Source organism: Peromyscus maniculatus, chromosome 7 (assembly GCF_049852395.1).
Source record: "Peromyscus maniculatus bairdii isolate BWxNUB_F1_BW_parent chromosome 7, HU_Pman_BW_mat_3.1, whole genome shotgun sequence".
NCBI lineage: Eukaryota > Metazoa > Chordata > Mammalia > Rodentia > Cricetidae > Peromyscus > Peromyscus maniculatus.
In genome coordinates, this window is record NC_134858.1 from 98,668,232 (window position 1) to 98,688,305 (window position 20,074).

Consider the following 20,074-nt stretch of genomic DNA (forward strand, 5'->3'; position numbering starts at 1 on the left):
ATATAGTCCTAGTAACACTTTATAGGCTCAACCATTTTCGTAACATAGGAACACCTTCATGATCGGGAAATCACACAAGGCAATATTGGATACTACATCTTACTGAGAATCTATTCTGCTAGACAGACTGGAATGAATGTAACCATCAACAAGTCATAGAGGATCAGGGCTTACTCTAACATTCCTACTCAACAGTAAAGAAACTGAGGCATATTAAATAAACTGCCCTAAAACCATATTATCTTACCTAGGGATAAAAATTAATTCCTTGAGGGGGATACAAAGGTATGTTGTATTAGTATGTTTTCATTACTATAATGAAATACTGAAGGCAGGCTAACTTTATCAAGTGGTTTAGTTAGCTCACAGTTCGGAGACCCAATGGCAAGGTGGTGAACTGTTGGTGAAGTTCTGGTGAGAACCATCCTGGCTGCATCACAGGATGTGTCGTACACATGTGAGTGCATGCCTGTGTGCATGTAGAGGTCACACAGCCAACAAGCAGCTAGGGAAAGACTGAGAACTCAGAACCTTCCAGAGCACAAAGCATGGCCAAGCTGACCTCGACACCCCCACTGTGTCTCACCTCTCACCATCACCACATGGGAGGAGATCAAGCTCCAACATGACAACTGCCTGAGGGCCACGTGAACCACATTTAGTGTCAACAGGGCCAGCTCTAATACTATAATTCTTTTTTTTTTTCCCCTTTCTGGTTTTCTTGTATTGATTGAGATTTTTACCATAAATATGGAGTATTTACTCAAAAAATACCAACTAAGATTTTAATACAGCAAATAATTTTACACTAGGCACAATAACTCTTTCTAAAATTTAATCAATTTCCAAGGCCAGTAGATCCCATTTTTCATGATTATAAAAGGCAGGGATGGGCTACAAAAGGCCGGTTGTTCAACTGTTGGTCTATTTCCTCTGAGCAGTTCACAATGGGATATTTGCATGTTTCCTCCAAGGACGATGGACCTTCTTGCTGGCCAAGACTTCCAGGTCATAGCATATCCGAGCTCGAGTAGTGGACGGCTGGATGATGTCATCCACGAACCCTGGTGAATCAAAGAAAGCGGGATCATTGTGTGGGCGGCTGAAGTCATCTACCCTAGCCACGCTCTCAGCCCCACAGGCCAACAGTGTGGGCAGCGCTTGACTTGGCAGAGAGATGCCAGGCCTACAAACGCTCTTCGGACCCTTGAGGCCTCCCTGCTCTGCCAGGCTCCCAATCTTTGGCATAGGAGCACTAGGCAAGATAAGGAAAATGTGGCCTTTCCCTTCCTTCCTCGATCCAGGGCCTCCACCCTGCCAGGATGGACTCAACAGGAAACACAATTAAGGAAGTATATGGGGCTGGGGAGATGGCTCATCAGTTAAGAGCACGGCTGCCCTTCCTTCCAGAGGACCTGAGTTGGGATCACTAAACCTACTTCAGGGAGTTCGGAACTGCCTGGACCTCCAGCTCAAAGGGATCTGATGCCCTCTTCTGGACTCTGTAGGTGCGCATGCACACATACACATCATACATACACATAGACAAATAAATAATAAAACAAAATTTTTAAAAAGAAAAAACACACACAACAACTTCTTCATCCCTGTCCATGGGTCCTCAGAAAGTAAAACTTTGTTTCCTCCATGGAGAGACAGTCAGTTTTCTTCCCTGCCCCGTGACTTGCTTTATCAATACAATGTGACAAAATGACAATGGAGCCTCCCAAACCTAGGCCACAGGGCCTAAGCTCCCTTCCTTTTCAGCCGCTCTTGGGACACCTAGAAGAAAAGCCCGGGCTAGTCTGGAGAAGTGGTGAAGGACCAGCGAGCAGCCAACGTTACCTTGAAGGAGAGGCCATCTTGGACTGTCAAGCTAGCAGCTGACTTCAGTGAAAACAGTCCCAGCAAAACCCCAAGAACCACCCAGCTAAGCCCAGAACACAGCGAGGGGAGGAGAGGCTTTTAGCCACAGGTCTGGAGTGGACTGGATGCCTGGCCCATCACCTAGGAACAGAACCCTGCCACCAGCAGCCTGCTCAGGTCCACCACGCAGCCACAGATCCTGCCCGGGGCAGCCCATCACTCCCCAGGCGACAGACACAACGGACGACTCTGTAAGACTTTCTAGAAAGAAGAAGCAAGTGACTGGGCAGATGGACAACACCTGCCCCCACTGGGCCCCACCTCTCACGGCTGCAGGGAAAGGATTGGCGAACTTCTCCACATACTCTGCCTGGGCGGCTTCCACATCTTGGCGTCCTTTGAAGATGATCTCCACAGCACCCTGTGAGAGGAGTTAAGGTTTCCCCAGGGTGGGGTCTCAACCCAGACGGCCATTAGTTCCTTGTCACTCTGCGGCTGTGAACCTCACAGCCGATCAGAGCAAAGAGAGAGGCCATGCGCAGGGTTACCTCTCATGCTCTGGGGCTGAGGACAGAATGCTGGGCTGGGGCTCCGATTCTACCCCACTCTCCCTCTGCACTCCTCAGGGTTCTCTGAAGCCAGGATGTTCAGCCTGTTTTCCACTAAGCACTGTGTTTCCTGTGGTAGTTTGAACAGGTACGGCATCCACAGACTCATGCGTAGGAAGGACTGGTCATAGGGAGTGGCACTATTAGGAGGTGTGGCCTTGTTGGAGGAAGTGTGGCACTGGGGGTGGGGTGGATTTGAGGTCTCATGCTTGAGCTACACACACTGAGCTACACCAAGGGTGGCTCACAGTCTCCTCCTGCTGCCTGTGATCAATATGCAGGACTCTCAGCTCCTTCTCCAGCACCATGTCTGCCTGCATGCTGCCATGACGATAATGGACTAGACCTCTGTAAAGCAGTCCAATTAAATGTTCTCTTTTATAACGAGTTGCCATGGTCATGGCGTCTCTTCACAGCCATAAAACTCAAACTAAGACACTGACCCAGGGAGCACATGTGGAGGGCTTGGCCTTCAAGTGGGAACACTCTGGAACCCTGGGGAGTCAACTGGCTCGACCCTGATAGAGCTTTCTAAGCTGGGGAAAACCACCAAAGATAGAACTTTAGCTTCTAGTGGGTGGGAAGGGGTGGCTTTAGAGGTGAGATGAGGTGGTGAGAAACTCTGTCCCAAAGGTAAATTCAGCTGACTCTCCTCTCTCTCCCTGGGACCCTTCCAAAGCCATCTTTTCCTCTGCCATGAAGACACTGATCCATGTCCCTGCTGCTGGGAAGACACAGGGCAGGCTGGCTAGGAAGGGGGCTTTCCGGGGTTAGGCCCTGCTCCCTTCAGCCCTAACCTGGCCTCTTAGGACTCTCCTAACATGCTGCTAGATGCCTTTACCTTTGCACCCATGACTGCAATCTCAGCTGTGGGCCAGGCATAGTTGGTGTCGCCAAGAAGGTGTTTGGAGCTCATGACATCATAGGCACCTCCATAGGCCTAAAACAAACCAAATGCTGAGTGTTAGTACCAGGGACAAGCGAATCAGATCCCCAAACACTCCAGAAAGCCAAGGGAGATGGGCCATGCCCTATTGGCCACAAGGCCAAGGTACAGAAACCCTTCATAGTCTACACCACCTGCTACTGATGGCTTCCCCTGATGCTGGGATACCATGGACACCCCTGCAACACAATATGGACCAGAAAGAGCCCCCTAGACATTTCACAGTAGTGAGCAAGAGGCATGCCTCCTTCCAGACCAAGACACTTCATGGCAGACCACCTCAGCCATGTTGCTGGAAGCCTGAGGGGACATGCACCCAGGGGACAGTCTCTGAGAGGAGGTACTTACCTTCCTGGTGATGACTGTGATTTTGGGCACAGTTGCCTCAGCAAACGCATAGAGCAGCTTGGCACCATGTCGGATGATGCCACCATATTCCTGTGCCGTGCCTAGGTCATGAGGAAGAGTTACCAGAGTTAACATTAAAGCCCTTGCAAGGTCTCATGGCTGTGACAACCTCAGAGAGAGTCAATCCTCACAAGGCCCTATCTTCTGGACAACAGAAGACAGAGAAGTCAGAGCTCTGGGGACCATGAGAGACCTCCACATACACTGAACACAACTGCCTCTTCCACCCACCTGTGCCAGGACTCACCAGGCAGGAAGCCAGGGACATCAACAAAAGTGATGAGTGGAATGTTGAATGCGTCACAGAATCTGACAAAGCGAGCCCCCTTCACAGATGAATTAATGTCCAAGCACCCTACAAGGAGAAAGATTATCCATGGGAAACTTCTAGACAACGCCAGCTCCATCCACAGTGGGAATACTCCCCCATCCAGTCCTGGCTTCCAAGGCTGTGCAGGTTCATCTGACTGCCCTCAGGGGCACTCATGCCAGGCAAACAAGGCTGGGCTGGCACCAGTGGCAGAACACAGCCTGGGACAGCTAGCCAAGCTCTTTCCCAGAGAATGAAGGGCAGTCAGCTCAAGTCCAGCCTGGTTTGTCCCAAGGAGACCCTCAGTTAGGAAACTGTCACTCAGAAGGGTTCTAGAGAATGCAAAGCTGGACTCTGGCTCTATGCTCCATCAAGCTATCACCCTTGGGAAGTTCCCTTTCCAGCCTGAGGTTCTTCACCTGCAAAGAAGGGAAGTCACCACCTCCTACAGCATTGTAGGAGGCCTAAAGGACATGGCTCTGTAATGTCAGCTTGAGCTTGTCCCCCACACACTCAAGGGGCTTCCAATCATCCTGACTTTAAATTTATCCACGTTACTTGCTGCCCTAAGAGAGACTTACATGCTTCTTTTATAATTAAACAAAATAGGGGACTTGCTGAGGGCCGTGGGAATGTACAGCAGTGACAACTGGTGTTAAACAGGTCGGCCCACAGACCCACCTGATGGGGAGCCCCACCTGGCAAGGCCATGGGGTGACTGGCTGTGGAAACCGGTTGTTTTCTGTCTGCAATTTCTCTCATGGGCCACTACATTTCTTCCCTAAGAACTGCTATGGGTGTTTCCCACTGTTTGTGTGTTTATCTCAAGAAAATATTCCATCTTTGGGCACACTTTTAGGTGTGGATGGTCAGGAAGATGATTTCTGTTTAAGCTGTATAATTCTAATGAATAAAAATAATACCAGAATATTTTTCTTTATTGACACAGGAAAGGAACAGTATTCTCAGTCACAAAGACAGCTAATTTTAGACTTCAGAACAAATCCAAAACAAACTAAGCTGCCCTTGCAGAAAATACACAAAGACAAGATCCCAGTATTGCTGAATCAAAGTCAGAACTGAAGCAACTTTGGTACACATAACCCTCTACAGTAATTGACTGTATGTACTCCTAGGCTCAAGGTTCAGCCACTGTTTACTTTCTGTCTGGGAACCCTCACCAACTTAGAGCTATGTGCTTAGCCAAGCGTTACACCGTCTGGTCAGCGTGACCTTCTTAGCCTGAGAGAAACTTTGTGACTTATCATGTGTTATGAGAATGGGTCGGACCCTGAAAATGTAACATATAATTGTGCAGAGTTTGGCCAGGAGGGAGTAGAGTAAATGTATGTGAGTGAGAGTGTGTGGGTATGTGCTGAGAGATGCAGCAGAATGGGCAGAGAGAAAAGTGAAAAGTTATGGAGAGAATCGCTGTGCAAAGAGCTGTGGAGAAGGTAAAAGTGAGTGTGTGCGGATGTGCGTTAGTGAGGGATGTAGCTAAATGGGCAGAGAGAAAAGTGTAAAAGAAGGAGAGGATGGAGAAGTGTGAGATTTAAAAGCAGCAGCATCAGAGTAAAGTGAGAGAGTGAATGAATGAGAGAATGAGTGAGTAAAGAGTGAACAAATGATGTAGTAATGTATGTGAAAGAATGTGGCAGAGCAGACAGAAGAAATGCACATAGAAGAGAGATTCGGAGCCTCCACAGACAGTGCACACACATGGTGCACAGACACACGTGCAGGCAAAACACTCATACACACAGAATAGACATTAAAAATCCCTAAATGAGGATTGATTAAACTCCTACAATTTGATCAAGCAATTTATCAACAGCCTTTTACACTCATGGGACAAAAGAATAAAGCTGGTCAGACACCATCTCCCCACTGCTCAGTGCCTGAAGACTTGCTGAAGGGCCACAATGATCTGACTGTGGTCTTCTAGGCAGGGCCTCTGGACATGGGTGGCTACCTACCATGTGTGATTGATATGCCTAGTGTGACTGAGGATCTCAATTTTTAATTCCATTTTATTTAAATTATTTGCTTATATCATTTAAATAATGTTGGAGTTTATTAATCAAAACTGTAACATACTTTTTTTTTTGAGTTTTTGAGAGAAGATTTCTCTGTGTAACAGCCCTGGCTGTCCTGGATCTCACTCTGTAGACCAGGCTGGCCTGAAACTCAGACATCCACCTACCTCTGCCTCCTGAGTTCTGGAATTAAGAGTATGTGCCGCCACCACTCAGCCAAAACTGTAACATATCTACACATATGTGCACCCACACTAGTAATAAGTACAATGAAAATAAAATGATTTTTTTAAAAGAAAAAGATATGGAGTCAAAGACTGGTACAAGCTAACTTAAAAATTCACCGATTGGGCTACAGGCGTATTTCTGAGGCAGAGCACTTGGCCTGAGCAGTGGGACCCTAGGTCTCATTGCTAGCTGCACACATGCATGTGTGTGCAAACCTGCTGAGGACTGGGGCTTCCCAGTTTGGAGGCTGGGGTAGCAATCTGGAGAATCTTTGCTGTGGGGCTTCCTGTGCATAGGGATGTTGAGCAGTTATCTCTGGCTTCTATCCATGAGAAAAGCCTACTACCCCATTTGTGACAACTAAAACCATAGTCAACATAGCCAAATGTCCCTAAGACATCAAAAAGACCCAAGACTAAAAACTATAAAGTAGCTGGCGGTGGTGGCGCACACCTTTAATCCCAGCACTCAGGGGCAGAGGTAGGCAGATCTCTACAAAGCGAGATCCAGGACAGGCTCCAAAGCTACACAGAGAAACTCAGTCTTGAAAAACCAAAAAAAAAAAGAAAGGGAGGGAGGGAGGGAGGGAGGGAGGGAGGGAGGGAGGGAGGGAGGGAGGGAGGGAGGGAGGGATGGTTCAGCAGTTAAGAGCACTGGCTGCTCTTCGGGAGGACCCAGGTTGGGTTCCCAGCACTCACATGGCAGCTCACAGCCAGCATCCAGGGGATCTGATGCCCTCTCCTGGCTTCACTGGCACCAGGCACACATGTGGTGCACATACATGCAGGCAAAACACCCACCCGTGTGAAATGTTCTTAAATGAGTAAGGCCAGGTGTAGTCATGCATGCCTCAGTCTTGCAACTGGAAGGCCAAGGCAGAAGGATCATGACATGTTTAAAGCCCATCTGGAGTAACTAACTGTCAGGTTCCTGGTCAGCTAGGGCTACACAGCAAAACCCTGTCGTCCCTTCCCTCCTCTCAACTCCCTGTTGGGGGGAAAAAAGAAAAAAAAATTAACAGTCACAAATCAAGAATAACACAAGGTTCCCAGTAGTACCAAGGATTCATATCCAGAGTACACAGAGACCTAACACCCAGAAGCAAGGCTTCCTCAGAAAGCACTCTGCAACAATGGGCAATGCCTGTTCTTGGTGATCACAGAGTGTGGAACTGTCTTCGCACTGTCAGGACCGTCTCAAGGAGAACCTGAGAGCTGGGCTTCCCTGGGTGGGGGTGGAGAGTAGGTGCCGGAACTCACACCCAGAGCCTGTGTAGGCTGGGCAGGCCTCTACCACTAAGCTGCAATCTCGGCCCTGAGAGCTGTGCATGTCGCTGTTTACATTACAGCTACATGTTTTCAATGTGTAAGTCTCCAGCTTGAAGCACAAACCTCTCCTCCCTGGTTCTGGAGAATACAGAGCTGACTTCATTCACAAGTTACTGTGTAAATCTGCTCTCAGCTGGCATGGCTGCTGGAAGACCAGAAGACACTCATCTGCTTTGCCTGGTCCAGAACTCAGCCAGTCTGAAGCGTGAAGGTGAGCACTGCTCAAAACCACGGCAAGAGAAAGAGTTTTCGGGGCTGGGGAGATGGCTCAGAGGTTAAGAGCACTGACTGCTCTTCCAGAGGTCCTGAGTTCAATTCCCAGCAACCACATGGTGGCTCACAACCATCTGTAATGAGATCTGGTGCCCTCTTCTGGTGTGCAGTGATACATGCTGTATACATAATAAATAAATAAATCTTTGAGAGAGAGAGAGAGAGAGAGAGAGAGAAAGAGAGAGAGTTTTCAAACAGCCCAAAGGCAGTAGCTAGGGGCCATCCAGACAGATCATAGGGAAGGTGCCTGAAGCTTGGTTCCATAATAGCAGCATTATCCTAACACCAGACCAAAGAACAGAAAAAGACTACTATAGCTCAGCATCTTTCACCAACACACAGGAAAGTCAACAAAACACTGTGAAAAACAACAATGAATGAAAAGAACTGTATATCACAACCAAATAAGATTTAACTCAGGTAAGCAAATTTGGTTCAACCACTGAGAAGCAGTTAATGTAATAATCTATCAATTTAACAGGCTAAAGAAAAAGTCACTGACCATATAAATAAATGCAGGGAAAGCATTTGACAGAATCCAATGGCCATTTAAGATGAATAAAAGGGGAAAAAGCCCCCAGCCCATTAGAAATTTTACAGATTTTATAAAGAACATCTACCAAGGGGCTGGAGAGATGGCTCAGAGGTTAAGAGCACTGGCTGTTCTTCCAGAGGCCCTGAGTTCAATTCCCAGCAACTACATGGTGGCTCACAACCATCTGTAATAAGATCTGGTGCCCTCTTCTGGCAGGCAGGCAGAACACTGTATACATAATAAGTAAGTAAGTAAATAAATAAATCTTAAAAAAAAAAAAAAAAAAAAAAAAAAAGAACATCTACCAAAATCTTACAGCCATCATCACATCTATAGCGAGAGAAGTGGCTTTCCCAGGAAATCAGACCCCACATAGACAGACAGGGGCAGCAGACAGAGCAGGTTGGAAGCTAGCCTAGTCTACATTCTGAATTCAAGGGTCAGCCAACTGATTTTCAATATTCTACTAGCTAATCCAGTAAGAAAATTATATAATTCTGGGTGTAGTGACACACATTTTTAATCCCAGTAATTGGGAGGCAGAGGTAGGTGGATCTCTGTGAGTTGGAGGCCAGCCTGGTCTACAGAGTGCGTTCCAGGACAGCAAGGGCTACATAGAAAGACTGTGTATCAAACAACAACAATTATATAAAGGCACACAGAAAGTACACCATCTTGAATAATGATGGCTGGAGTTCAGAATAATGTACATAGAAAGTACAAATAAACTTAGACCCCCCACCAAATACACACACACACACACACACACACACACACACACACACACACACACTCACACACACGATTTTTTCAGTTTACTTATATAAAGTCTTGCTGTGGGATGTGCTGTATGTCCTGTGGGAGCCTGTTCTTGGGTTCCTCGTGGCTTTACCCAGCAGGTCCACATAGAGGATGATTAGGACCACGGGCCTGAGTGCAGGTGTCTGAGATGGTCTGCACTTGGCTGTGCTGTGGGATGGTCTGTACGTCAAGTTGCTCTAATTGGTCAATAAATAAAACCTGATTGGCCGTGGCTAGGTAGGAGGTAATGGGCAGGACTAACAGAGAGGAGAAATAAAAGAACAGGAAGGCAGAAGGAGAATGCCTACAGCCGCCCACCAGAACAAGCAGCATGTGAAGATGCCGGTAAGCCACGAGCCACGTGGCAAGGTATAGATTTATAGAAATGGATTAATTTGCTGGGCGGTGGTGGTGCCCGCCTTTAATCCCAGCACTCGGGAGGCAGAGGCAGGCAGATCTCTGTGAGTTCGAGGCCAGCCTGGGCTACCAAGTGAGTTCCAGGAAAGGCACAAAGCTACACAGAGAAAGCCTGTCTCGAAAAAAAAACCAAAAAAAAAAAAAGAAAAGAAATGGGTTAATTTAAGCTATAAGAACAGTTAGCAAGAAGCCTGCCACGGCCATCCAGTTTGTAAGCAATATAAGTCTCTGTGTTTACTTGGTTGGGTCTGAGTGGCTGTGGGACTGGCAGGTGACAAAGATTTGTCCTCACTGTGTGCAAGGCAGGAAAACTCTAGCTACAAAGTCTAGTTAAAAAACAGAACCCAGCTGGGCTGTGGTGGCGCACGCCTTTAATCCCAGCATTTGGGAGGCAGAGCCAAGTGGATCTCTGTGAGTTCAAGGCCAGCCTGGTCTACAGAGGGAGTTCCAGAAAAGGTGCAAAGCAACACAGAGAAACCCTGTCTCGAAAAACCAAAAAAAAACCAGAACCCAAATCAAAATACACCACAATCAGCAAATCCTTTCATGATGAAAATACCCCAAATCTAGAAACAGAGATAACTTGGATTTCCACATGCAGAAGAACGAAGCTAACTCACAAAACTAACTCACATTCAACCAAACCTAAATACAAGGGCAAAAATTATACACTGCTTAGAGAAGACACAGGAACAAGCCAAGCACAGTGGCACATACCCTTAACCCCAGGACTGAGCACTGGGGAAGCAAAGGCAGCTGGAGTTCTATGAGTTTGAGGCCAGCCAGGAATATACAGGGAGACCCTAACAGACAGAGAGAGAAAAGAGGGAGGAGATAGATGGATAGATCGATAGATCGATAGATCGATAGATCGATAGATCGATAGATCGATAGATAGATAGATAGATAGATAGATAGATAGATAGATAGATAGATAGATTCAGTAGTTAGGAGTAGCTGGGAATTGCTGTTAATGAGGCACAAGTATGGGCCTAAGGTCTTGAAAAGTTTCAGAGGCGTCAGTGATGCGGCCCACAGTGAATGTAATAGATGCTAATGAGGAAAACAGCCATGTGGTATGATTTCTGTTGCTGCTGCTGTTTTGTGAAGGCAGGGTCTTGCTTTGCAAGCCAGACTGACCTTGAACTTGGGGTTCTCCTGCTTCACCCTACCTAGTGTCATGTCTACAGGCATATACTACCCAGCTGACAGTAACACTAACTTCTGTTTTCCAAATTAAGGGACAACAGTGAAGAGAGGCAGTGCCCACAGTCCCCACCTACATGGCACAGCTATGAGGAGGTCCCCTCAGCCATCCAGGACTCAGATCTGGCCATGTCACCCAATGTGAGAGATGCTGTTCATGTCTCAGGTGCTGACTACTGTGTCTGCAGCCTCTGACAGAGCCGCTGGAGACACAAGGAAGACACCAATCCCCTCAGCAAGGGAGAACAGAAAGCCAACCCTTAAAATCCCAGACCTTCGAAGCTGAGAAGGAACAGTATCTTTAAAACTTGAGAGCAGAGCTGTGAAAGAAACTTTTGAAATATTTAATGCTAAGAGAGAAAGATGCCTTCACCACATGCCTTTGAGTTTCTCCCCTGGTCATGGAAGGGCAGAAGGCAGATGGACACCAAGAGTGCAAGCAGTCCTGGTATCTACACCCAGCCAGAGGTTTTGGGGGCCCATGTCCTACCTGAGGCTACCTTGGGCTGGTTGCCGACGATTCCAACGGTCCTCCCATTCATTCTTGCAAAGCCAACAATAATGTTCTTTGCGTAATTGGGCATGATCTCAAAAAACTCTCTTTCATCAATCACCTGTAGGGATAAATTTCCTCCTGAGATCAAGAAGATGGAGACAAAAACGCTATGATGCATAAGCACAGACAGCTTTACCAAGGGCAACAGACAGCCCAGCTCAGCCCAGCTCAGCCCAGCTCAGCCCAGCTCAGCCCAGCTATCTCTCCCTTGTTGCATGGGTGGAGTGGGACCCTCGCACAGAGCACACAGCTCACTGTAAAAATTCTAAAATATGAATCTGGAATTAATTGTGGCAATTTATATGAAACAATTTCAAGCTTACATAAAAACACCAAGAATAGCCAAGAAGTGGTGGTATGCACCTTTTTAATCCCAGCACTCAGGAGTCAGGCAGATCTCTGAGTTTGAGGCCAGCCTGGTCTACAGAGCGTGTTCCAGGACAGCCAAGGCTACACACAGAAACCTTGTCTCAAAAACCAACCAAACAACCAAACAACCAACCAACCAACCAACCAACCAAAACCCATCAAGAATAGTACAAAAGAGCTGGATGACGGCTCAGAGGTTAACAGCATTTGCTGCTCTTGCAGAGGACCTGAGTTTGGGTCCCAGCACCCATGTTGGGCAGCTCACACCTGTAACTCCAGCTCCAGAGGCTCTAACACCCTCTTCTGGCCTCTACAAATACTGCACTCACTTTACACACACACACACACACACACACACACACACACACACACACACACACACACACACACACACCAAAATCTTTTTTAAAAAGAACAGTACAAAAAAATATTCATGGATCCTTACCCAGATGCCTCACAATATTTTCCTACCATTATCTCTCCCATGACGGTCTCTTTTTCTTGATATATGTACATCGAGTTCTCTGACTCATTTAAGACTAAGTTACAGACATGCTTTTATCTGAGTTGCTTACTAAGAACAAGGAAACTTCCTGACATAAGTGCAACGGCCTGTAAAGCAGATAATGTCAGTGAATGCAGCACTAATTTTTACTACACCACCTCACACGGACTTGAGCAGCTGGCACTTTCGAGGATCCAATCTCTGGTCCCTTTAACTTTTTCATACATCAGTATTCAATGTCCATCATAACATCTCTGAAGACAAAAACAAGTCATGACGTGTAGAGTGACTTCTTGTTAATTTGTTTGTGATTTCTTCATATTTGGAATACCATGGTAACTTCTAAGTAGCTCACATCAAGTGGTAATGATGTCAGTCTGTCCTTCTATGAAATGGCAGGACTAAAGCACTTAGCTATTCAGAGTTTCATAGAAAAGTCCAAACCTGTTTCTTAAAAATTGTTAACATCACATATCTGGTCTGTAAATGAAAATTGCAGACTAACTGCTCCGATAATGTCTAAGAATATACTTATGTTTATGGATAGTTTGTTTAGCTCAGATATATTTAATAGATAACGGTCCTCAAAACTATCTAAGATCTGACAAATATGACATTTAAATTATTTCATTAAAAAGCTTACTAATACAGCTCCTGGCAGTAACTCTGAGGTCTCCAAAGAAGATATGGAACACCATGACGACTCCACTTGGATTATTGGTAACATTGGCCACTGGATAAAATGCCCCAATGCAACACCTGCCACCAGGACCTGGCCTAGACTGTGGACAAGCAGGACACTGGAGAGTTGACTGCCCCAGTTTGCCTAGACAAAAAAAAGTCAGTCTTCCCCATGTTCCTCCTCTACAGGAAACTCACCTTATAGGCCCAGCAGCCAAAGACTGATGCTGTTCTGGTAACTCTGCCCCAATTCTATGGAAACCACAGGAGACTGGGATGACTGTCTAAATAATAGACTAGTCTCTGTCCTTTTAACTGATATACAGGCCATTTAGATTATACTTCATGTTATAGTTTATCCTTCTCAGATCTCTGATGGTATTGATGGCTAGGCTAATTATAACTTTGTCAGCCTAGCAGCAACAGACAACCAGATTCTTCCACAAGGCTGTAGCCAGTTGGTTAGCTCATTTTATATGTAAAAATCAAGACTTTTTTGTTTGATTTTGGTTTTTCAAGACAGTGTTTCTCTGTGTAGCTTTGGAGCCTGTCCTAGAACTCACTCTGTAGACCAGGCTGGCCTCAAACTCACAGACATCCACTTGCCTCTGCCTCCCGAGTGCTGAGATTAAAGGTGTGTACCACCACTGCCCTGCTTTTTCTAAAGCTACTAGGTTTCAAAATAAATAAATAAATAAATAAATAGGCTTCAAATATAATTTTCCACCAAAGGAACATGATTTTAAATTGACTATTAGCAATAATAACTGCTCGTGTCTCTGGTAAATGATTAGATGGGAAAAAAAGGGTTAAAATCCACACAAGTTTTAAATGTCAAAGAATATCTTAAAATACAAGTTTTGAGGGAAGTTATACAAGGTCAGATGAGATGTGAACTGTATTTGCTTTGGTTTCTCATACCTGCAAATACTGAATTTAAAACAAAAAACATAAAATATGTTAGACTAAAAGAAACTACAAGAAGGACTTTAATAAAAGTTTTTACTTTGAGGAAAAAAAGGCAGGAGACTGAAACAGTAAAGGAAATGGGAGGAAAAGAGGAGTTTGTCTAAAGTAAAAATGTCTGGCTGAGTGGAGATAGGAAAAACCTGACCTGAGGGTGTGAATCTACTCCAGCTGTTTTACAGACACCTATTACTTGCTTTTTCTACAATGTGGATTTCAGTACAGATTGATAATGCTAATGTATCTAAAATTTTTGTCTTTTTGTAAACTAAAATTCATATAAGCTTCAAAAAATTGAGAGAGACATAAAACTTGAATCCACCTCTCACAGATCAAAAGGACTCCAGATAAGTACAGCCTAAGTTTCCCCACCTGTCTATTCCTGAGGATGGTATTTCTCTCTATCCTGGTCTTGGGACTCCTCTCCCAATTCCTAGGACTATGGGCCTGAAAGTTCCAAATGTAACATATTTTCCTTTAAGTTCCTAAATTTTAACTTCTGTCCCTAGTCTATATCTGTCTCAGCAGATTTCCACTTGGCTGACAGACACATCCAAGCATCAGCTGCTGACTACAACCTGCTCCAAATGACTACATGTGCTGGACTTTCAAAAGCTGGTGTGGACCAGTACAGCCAATGAGAATGTTCCCCGTCTCTGCAGCTGGGTCAGTGAATTAGACATTTCTGATGGATGCCCCATTGCCCGAATTCCCTCCGTGCCTTTGACTAACATTGCAGACTTCCTGAGCCCTGACAACAGCGTCAGCAGGAAGTAATTACACAAGAGAGTACTTTGCTTCTTGTTCCCCACCAGGATGAAATGTTAGATCAAAAGAAAACTCCCTGTCATGGGGGACCTGAGATAAAATAAATAAACGGTCCCCATTCTCATTTCCAGGTTCCTTCTAGATAGGAACTCTGCCAGCTATCACAGGGCCTTTGGCCCTTCTGCTTCTACTGATTGCTGCTGGCTCTTACATCATTGATGCCTTAACTAAATGATAATTCCTGTCTGGGTACCATTAAGCTGATGGTTATTAGATCCCAATATCAGCCCCTAGACCCATCTTAAGGATTCGAGATAGAGCCAAACTCAAGGGGTGAATTAAGGGGTTAAACCTTCCCACTTCTACAACTGAATTTAGGTTTCAGTTCTCTGATGGGGCAAACAGGTATCTCTCCCAACAAAGGGCCATTTATCAAAAATTACATTCAGGGATGAGGGAGAGAGCACAAACAAGGCCTGAGTCAGCCCCACAATGTCTCAAGGACAGTTCCTGCAACCCTCCTGAAACTTACCCAAGTATGTCCAAAGATAGAACCTCAACCAATTAAAAGTATACTAATGTAACTGCTGCTTGCTTAACCAATGATGTTTGAGATGACCTAACCATCCCTGATATTCCTTTAGCTGTGCTTAAAAAAGAGCCCGCATGCTCCTCTCAGGGTCATTAACATTTTGTACAGGTGAACGACCCTGCATACATTCTAGAATATTAATAAACACTCGTTGCTCTTACATACTATTTGAGTGTGGGGTCTTCCTTCAGCATTTTCTTGGACCCTACAATTGAACTAATAAACACCTATGAGATTAGCAAAACCCACCACTGTGGGTGTTTGTGAAGATGTCTGTAGAGCTATATATACATCTTCGTACTCTGAGTCCAAGAGCAGATTTATCCCTTCATAGTATGACAGCCTTAGTATGGAGTTGGGTGGGCGTGTAAAGGTGGGAGGTGAAGCTTGTGGTCACTGGAGATATGTCTTGTCTCGAACCCCCTATGTCCTGTCTCATCCCAGCACCAACCCCCAACCGCCCCCCAAACACACACACACACACACACACACACACACACACACACACACACACACGCACGCGCGTGTGTTTCAACCTTCAGTGCATCCTCTGTGTAGTGGGCCAAAGACCCTGAAGCTGTGAGGTTAAGTACATTTCCTCACATCTGGTTACTCTTAGGACTCTGCTCACAGTTCCAGAGAGTCACTAACTCACCCATCCACCATCTGCTTTTAGTGTATTTCTGGTCTGTGTTTGCATTTGTGACAATTTCCTGTCTTTTTTGTGGACGGCAAGCCAGTATTGATGTTTTTTAAGGGAATTGCATCACTTAACTCCTGGGAATCACTTCTCAGTCACCTTCTCATCCTCCCAACTCCTGTATCTTGTGATTACAAACTGTGGTGTCTGTGCATTCATACAGTGGCTACCATACATGCTGGATAAATTTCCAGAAAGGCAATTTCTGGACTATTATCTTAGTCCTATATAATGCCAGCTTGCCCTACCAGCAGAGTATGAGAAGGACTGCTTCCCACAGGCTTGCAAAGGATAGCATTCAAACTTTACTTCTAGTCAATCTGACATACAAGAAATAACTCAATGCAATTTATTTTTCAAAACATGGCTCCCCAACTCAGGAAACTTCTTGTTTCTGCAGGGTCTCTCTGTTGCCCACTGTGTACACAGGTAGGCAGTCCCTGCAGGGTCTCATCGCTGGCCACTGTGTACACAGGTAGGCAGTCCCTGCAGGGTCTCTCTGTTGCCCACTGTGTACACAGGTAGGCAGTCCCTGCAGGGTCTCTCTGTTGCCCACTGTGTACACAGGTAGGCAGTCCCTGCAGGGTCTCTCTGTTGCCCACTGTGTACACAGGTAGGCAGTCCCTGCAGCGTCTCTCTGTTGCCCACTGTGTACACAGGTAGGCAGTCCCTGCAGGGTCTCTCTGTTGCCCACTGTGTACACAGGTAGGCAGTCCCTGCAGGGTCTCTCTGTTGCCCACTGTGTACACAGGTAGGCAGTCCCTGCAGGGTCTCTCTGTTGCCCACTGTGTACACAGGTAGGCAGTCCCTGCAGGGTCTCTCATCGCTGGCCACTGTGTACACAGGTAGGCAGTCCCTGCAGGGTCTCTCATCGCTGGCCACTGTGTACACAGGTAGGCAGTCCCTGCAGGGTCTCTCATCGCTGGCCACTGTGTACACAGGTAGGCAGTCCCTGCAGGGTCTCTCATCGCTGGCCACTGTGTACACAGGTAGGCAGTCCCTGCAGGGTCTCTCTGTTACCCACTGTATACACAGGTAGGCAGTCCCTGCAGGGTCTCATCGCTGGCCACTGTGTACACAGGTAGGCAGTCCCTGCAGGGTCTCTCTGTTGCCCACTGTGTACACAGGTAGGCAGTCCCTGCAGGGTCTCATCGCTGGCCACTGTGTACACAGGTAGGCAGTCCCTGCAGGGTCTCTCTGTTGCCCACTGTGTACACAGGTAGGCAGTCCCTGCAGGGTCTCATCGCTGGCCACTGTGTACACAGGTAGGCAGTCCCTGAGCTTCCAGGGACTCCTAAATCTACCCCCCATCTGGAGCACTAGATGGAATGACAGACACCTGCTATGTATCCAGACTATGACGGTTCTGGGGTTTGAGTTCAGGCCCTCACACTCGAATGGCCAGAGAGCCATTTTACCCATTCATCCATCATGATGACTGGACTTGAATATTTTCTCACATGCTTAAGGGCCATGTTCGTCTTTTCAATGTTTCTGTTTGTTTTTAGGTGACTTCTCTATCATTTTTGGTCTTTCTTCCCTTGATTGGTGCTATGGATATCAATACTTTCAGATATGGAAAATGTTTTCTACCAGCTTACCATCCTTTGGCTTTTACATTTGTTCCCATGAACAGTGGAATATTTTTTTTAACTGAAGTAGATTTAAGCAACAATTCAAAAGCATTTCTCTACCTTCTAAGATCATAGAGAGATTCACCTGTCTTTTAGGTAATGTTCCCATAGATTTACTGTTCAGATGGAATTCTGACCCATTTGTTTTTTATGTTGTTGTTTTCGTATAGACAAGATCTCACTCCATGGCCCAAGCTGGCCTGGACTCCATGGCCCAAGCTGGCCTGGAACTTAGGCTTCTCCTGCCTCATCCTCCGAAGTGCTGAGATCACAGCCTCCAGCACTACATCCAGCTGACCCTCTCTAGTCACATGATGGACAGTCCTCATCCTCCCATGTAACTCTCCAGCTGTCACAGCATCTTTGATTAAAAAAAGCAACCTTGCTCCTGGGCTTGGATCTATTTTAATCATCCACTAAAACTCTCCTGGGTCTATTTCTAGCTCTTCAGTTCCACGCCGGTGGTCTATTTACATGCCAGTCTCTCACTGTTTTAGCTGTAAAAGCTTTAATACAGACATGGCTAGTCCTATTTGTAGCTTTTGCAGCACATTCCCAGGGATTTGTGTACTTATGTATAAACTTGTCTAGTTCTGTAAAGTGTTTATTCAGACAATCTGCAAATATAAACTTAGGAAGAACTAGCATTTTATACTAACCCATGTCAAGGAACAAGGGCATATCTCCATTTGTTTAAGTCTGCCCCTGACTCATCTCCTACATCACCAGTTTCTTCATTTGTCTGTAGTTGTGATATCTGGGATGTTTTCTGGGGAAGGGTCCCTATATTTTTAAGATGGGAACTAAATTTGCCTGGTCATTTGTCATTTTCACTGTTTCAAGACACATATTCTTCTGCCGCTGTTTGAAGCAGAGTCCAGAAGTTTTGATACACAGTGTTTTCATTCAATGCTAGAATTCTATCATTCAGCGGGGTGGTGGTGGTGCATGCCTTTAATCCCAGCACTTGGGAGGCAGAGACAGGCAGATCTCTGTGAGTTTGAAGCTAGTCTGACCTACAGAGTGAGATCCAAGACAGCCAGAGCAATTTCACAGACAGGTTACCCTGTCTCAAAACAACAACAAAAAGAATTCTGTCATTTGGTCCATATTTTTCTCTTTCATCCAGGAACTGTTTAACAGATTTCTCTCCAGGTATTTGGGGTACTTTTACTTTAGTAGTTAAGCATCCATAGTCTGGAGAAGTATTGTTTATAATTTTAAAATATTTTCTATTTATTTTTATGTGTATGAGTGTTTGGTGTGCGTATGTATATATACCATGTGTGTGCAGTGCCTGCAGAGGCCAGAAGAGGGCATCATCGGATCCCTTGGAGTTGGAGTTACAGATGGTTGTGAGCTGTCATGTGGATGCTGTGACCAAAACCTGGCTCCTCTATAAGAGCAGTGAGTATCTTAACCACTGAGCCAACAGTATTCATCAACGTTCTTTAAGGAACAGAACTGACAGCACACATATATAGACAGCTAGAGAGGAAAAGGGAAGGTATTCGTTTGCCTCACAGGATGTGGTCTGGGTATTCCAATAATGGCTGTCTCGTGACAGAAAGGCTAATAATCTGGTAGATGTTCAGTTCACAGGTCTAGATGTCTCAGCTGTCCCATCTGAATTCCTGGAGAGCTGCTGGTCTTCAGCCTGTGTTGAGATCCTGAAGAAGTTGGATTTAATACTGTCCGCAGAAACAGGACAGATGAACTTGCCAGTGAGAGTGAGAGAGGCAGGCAAAGGCAAATCCCCTTCTTCCATGTCCTTCATCTGGGCTGCCCCGGAGGTGTGGGTGAGATTTAGGGTCAGTCTTTCTGCTTCAACAATATGATTAAGAAAATCGCTCATAGGAGTTCCCAGCAGCTTGGGTTTTAACTGATCCAGATGCAGTCCAGCTGACAACCAAGATCAGCCATCTCCAAACTATTTTATAAAATGTGTATGTGTGCACATGCACACGTATGTGCCACAGCGTGCATATGAAGATCAGATAACAACTTGTGGAAGTCAGCTCTCTTTTCACCAGGAGGTCCCAGGGATCATCCTCAACTCAGCTTGATGGCAGGCACTTTTACACCTGCTGTACCACTTGTAATTTTTCTTTTATCAAACTTAATGTTTTCTTTCTGCCCTCATTCAAAATCTTCTGTGAATGCTCCCCTGTAGTTTATAGTAAGATTTATTGCCCAACAATACAGAACACAGTCATGAGGAGGGGCAGCCTGGCCATGCCTACTGATTCCTGCAGGCTCCCAGAATAAGGGAAAAGAAACAGGTCACAGGCTACAGGACAGGCTAAGCCCACAGAACCATCAATATCCCACCGAGCAAGAG

At 45.8% G+C, this 20,074-nt stretch overlaps 1 protein-coding gene across 1 annotated transcript in view; it reads right to left on the reverse strand.

Annotated features, from left to right (window-relative positions):
* Positions 1 to 818: 818 nt before the first annotated feature.
* Pccb (propionyl-CoA carboxylase subunit beta) overlaps positions 819 to 20,074 on the reverse strand; it is a 67,564-nt gene continuing 48,308 nt past the window's right edge. The window contains exons 10-15 of the mRNA XM_042281498.2: positions 11,453 to 11,576; positions 4,076 to 4,183; positions 3,769 to 3,869; positions 3,316 to 3,414; positions 2,188 to 2,287; positions 819 to 1,064 (exon numbers count right to left, since the gene is read on the reverse strand). Coding sequence (XP_042137432.2) covers positions 943 to 1,064; positions 2,188 to 2,287; positions 3,316 to 3,414; positions 3,769 to 3,869; positions 4,076 to 4,183; positions 11,453 to 11,576 — 654 coding nt within the window. The 3' untranslated portion in view covers positions 819 to 942. The remainder of the gene's footprint in view (positions 1,065 to 2,187; positions 2,288 to 3,315; positions 3,415 to 3,768; positions 3,870 to 4,075; positions 4,184 to 11,452; positions 11,577 to 20,074) is intronic.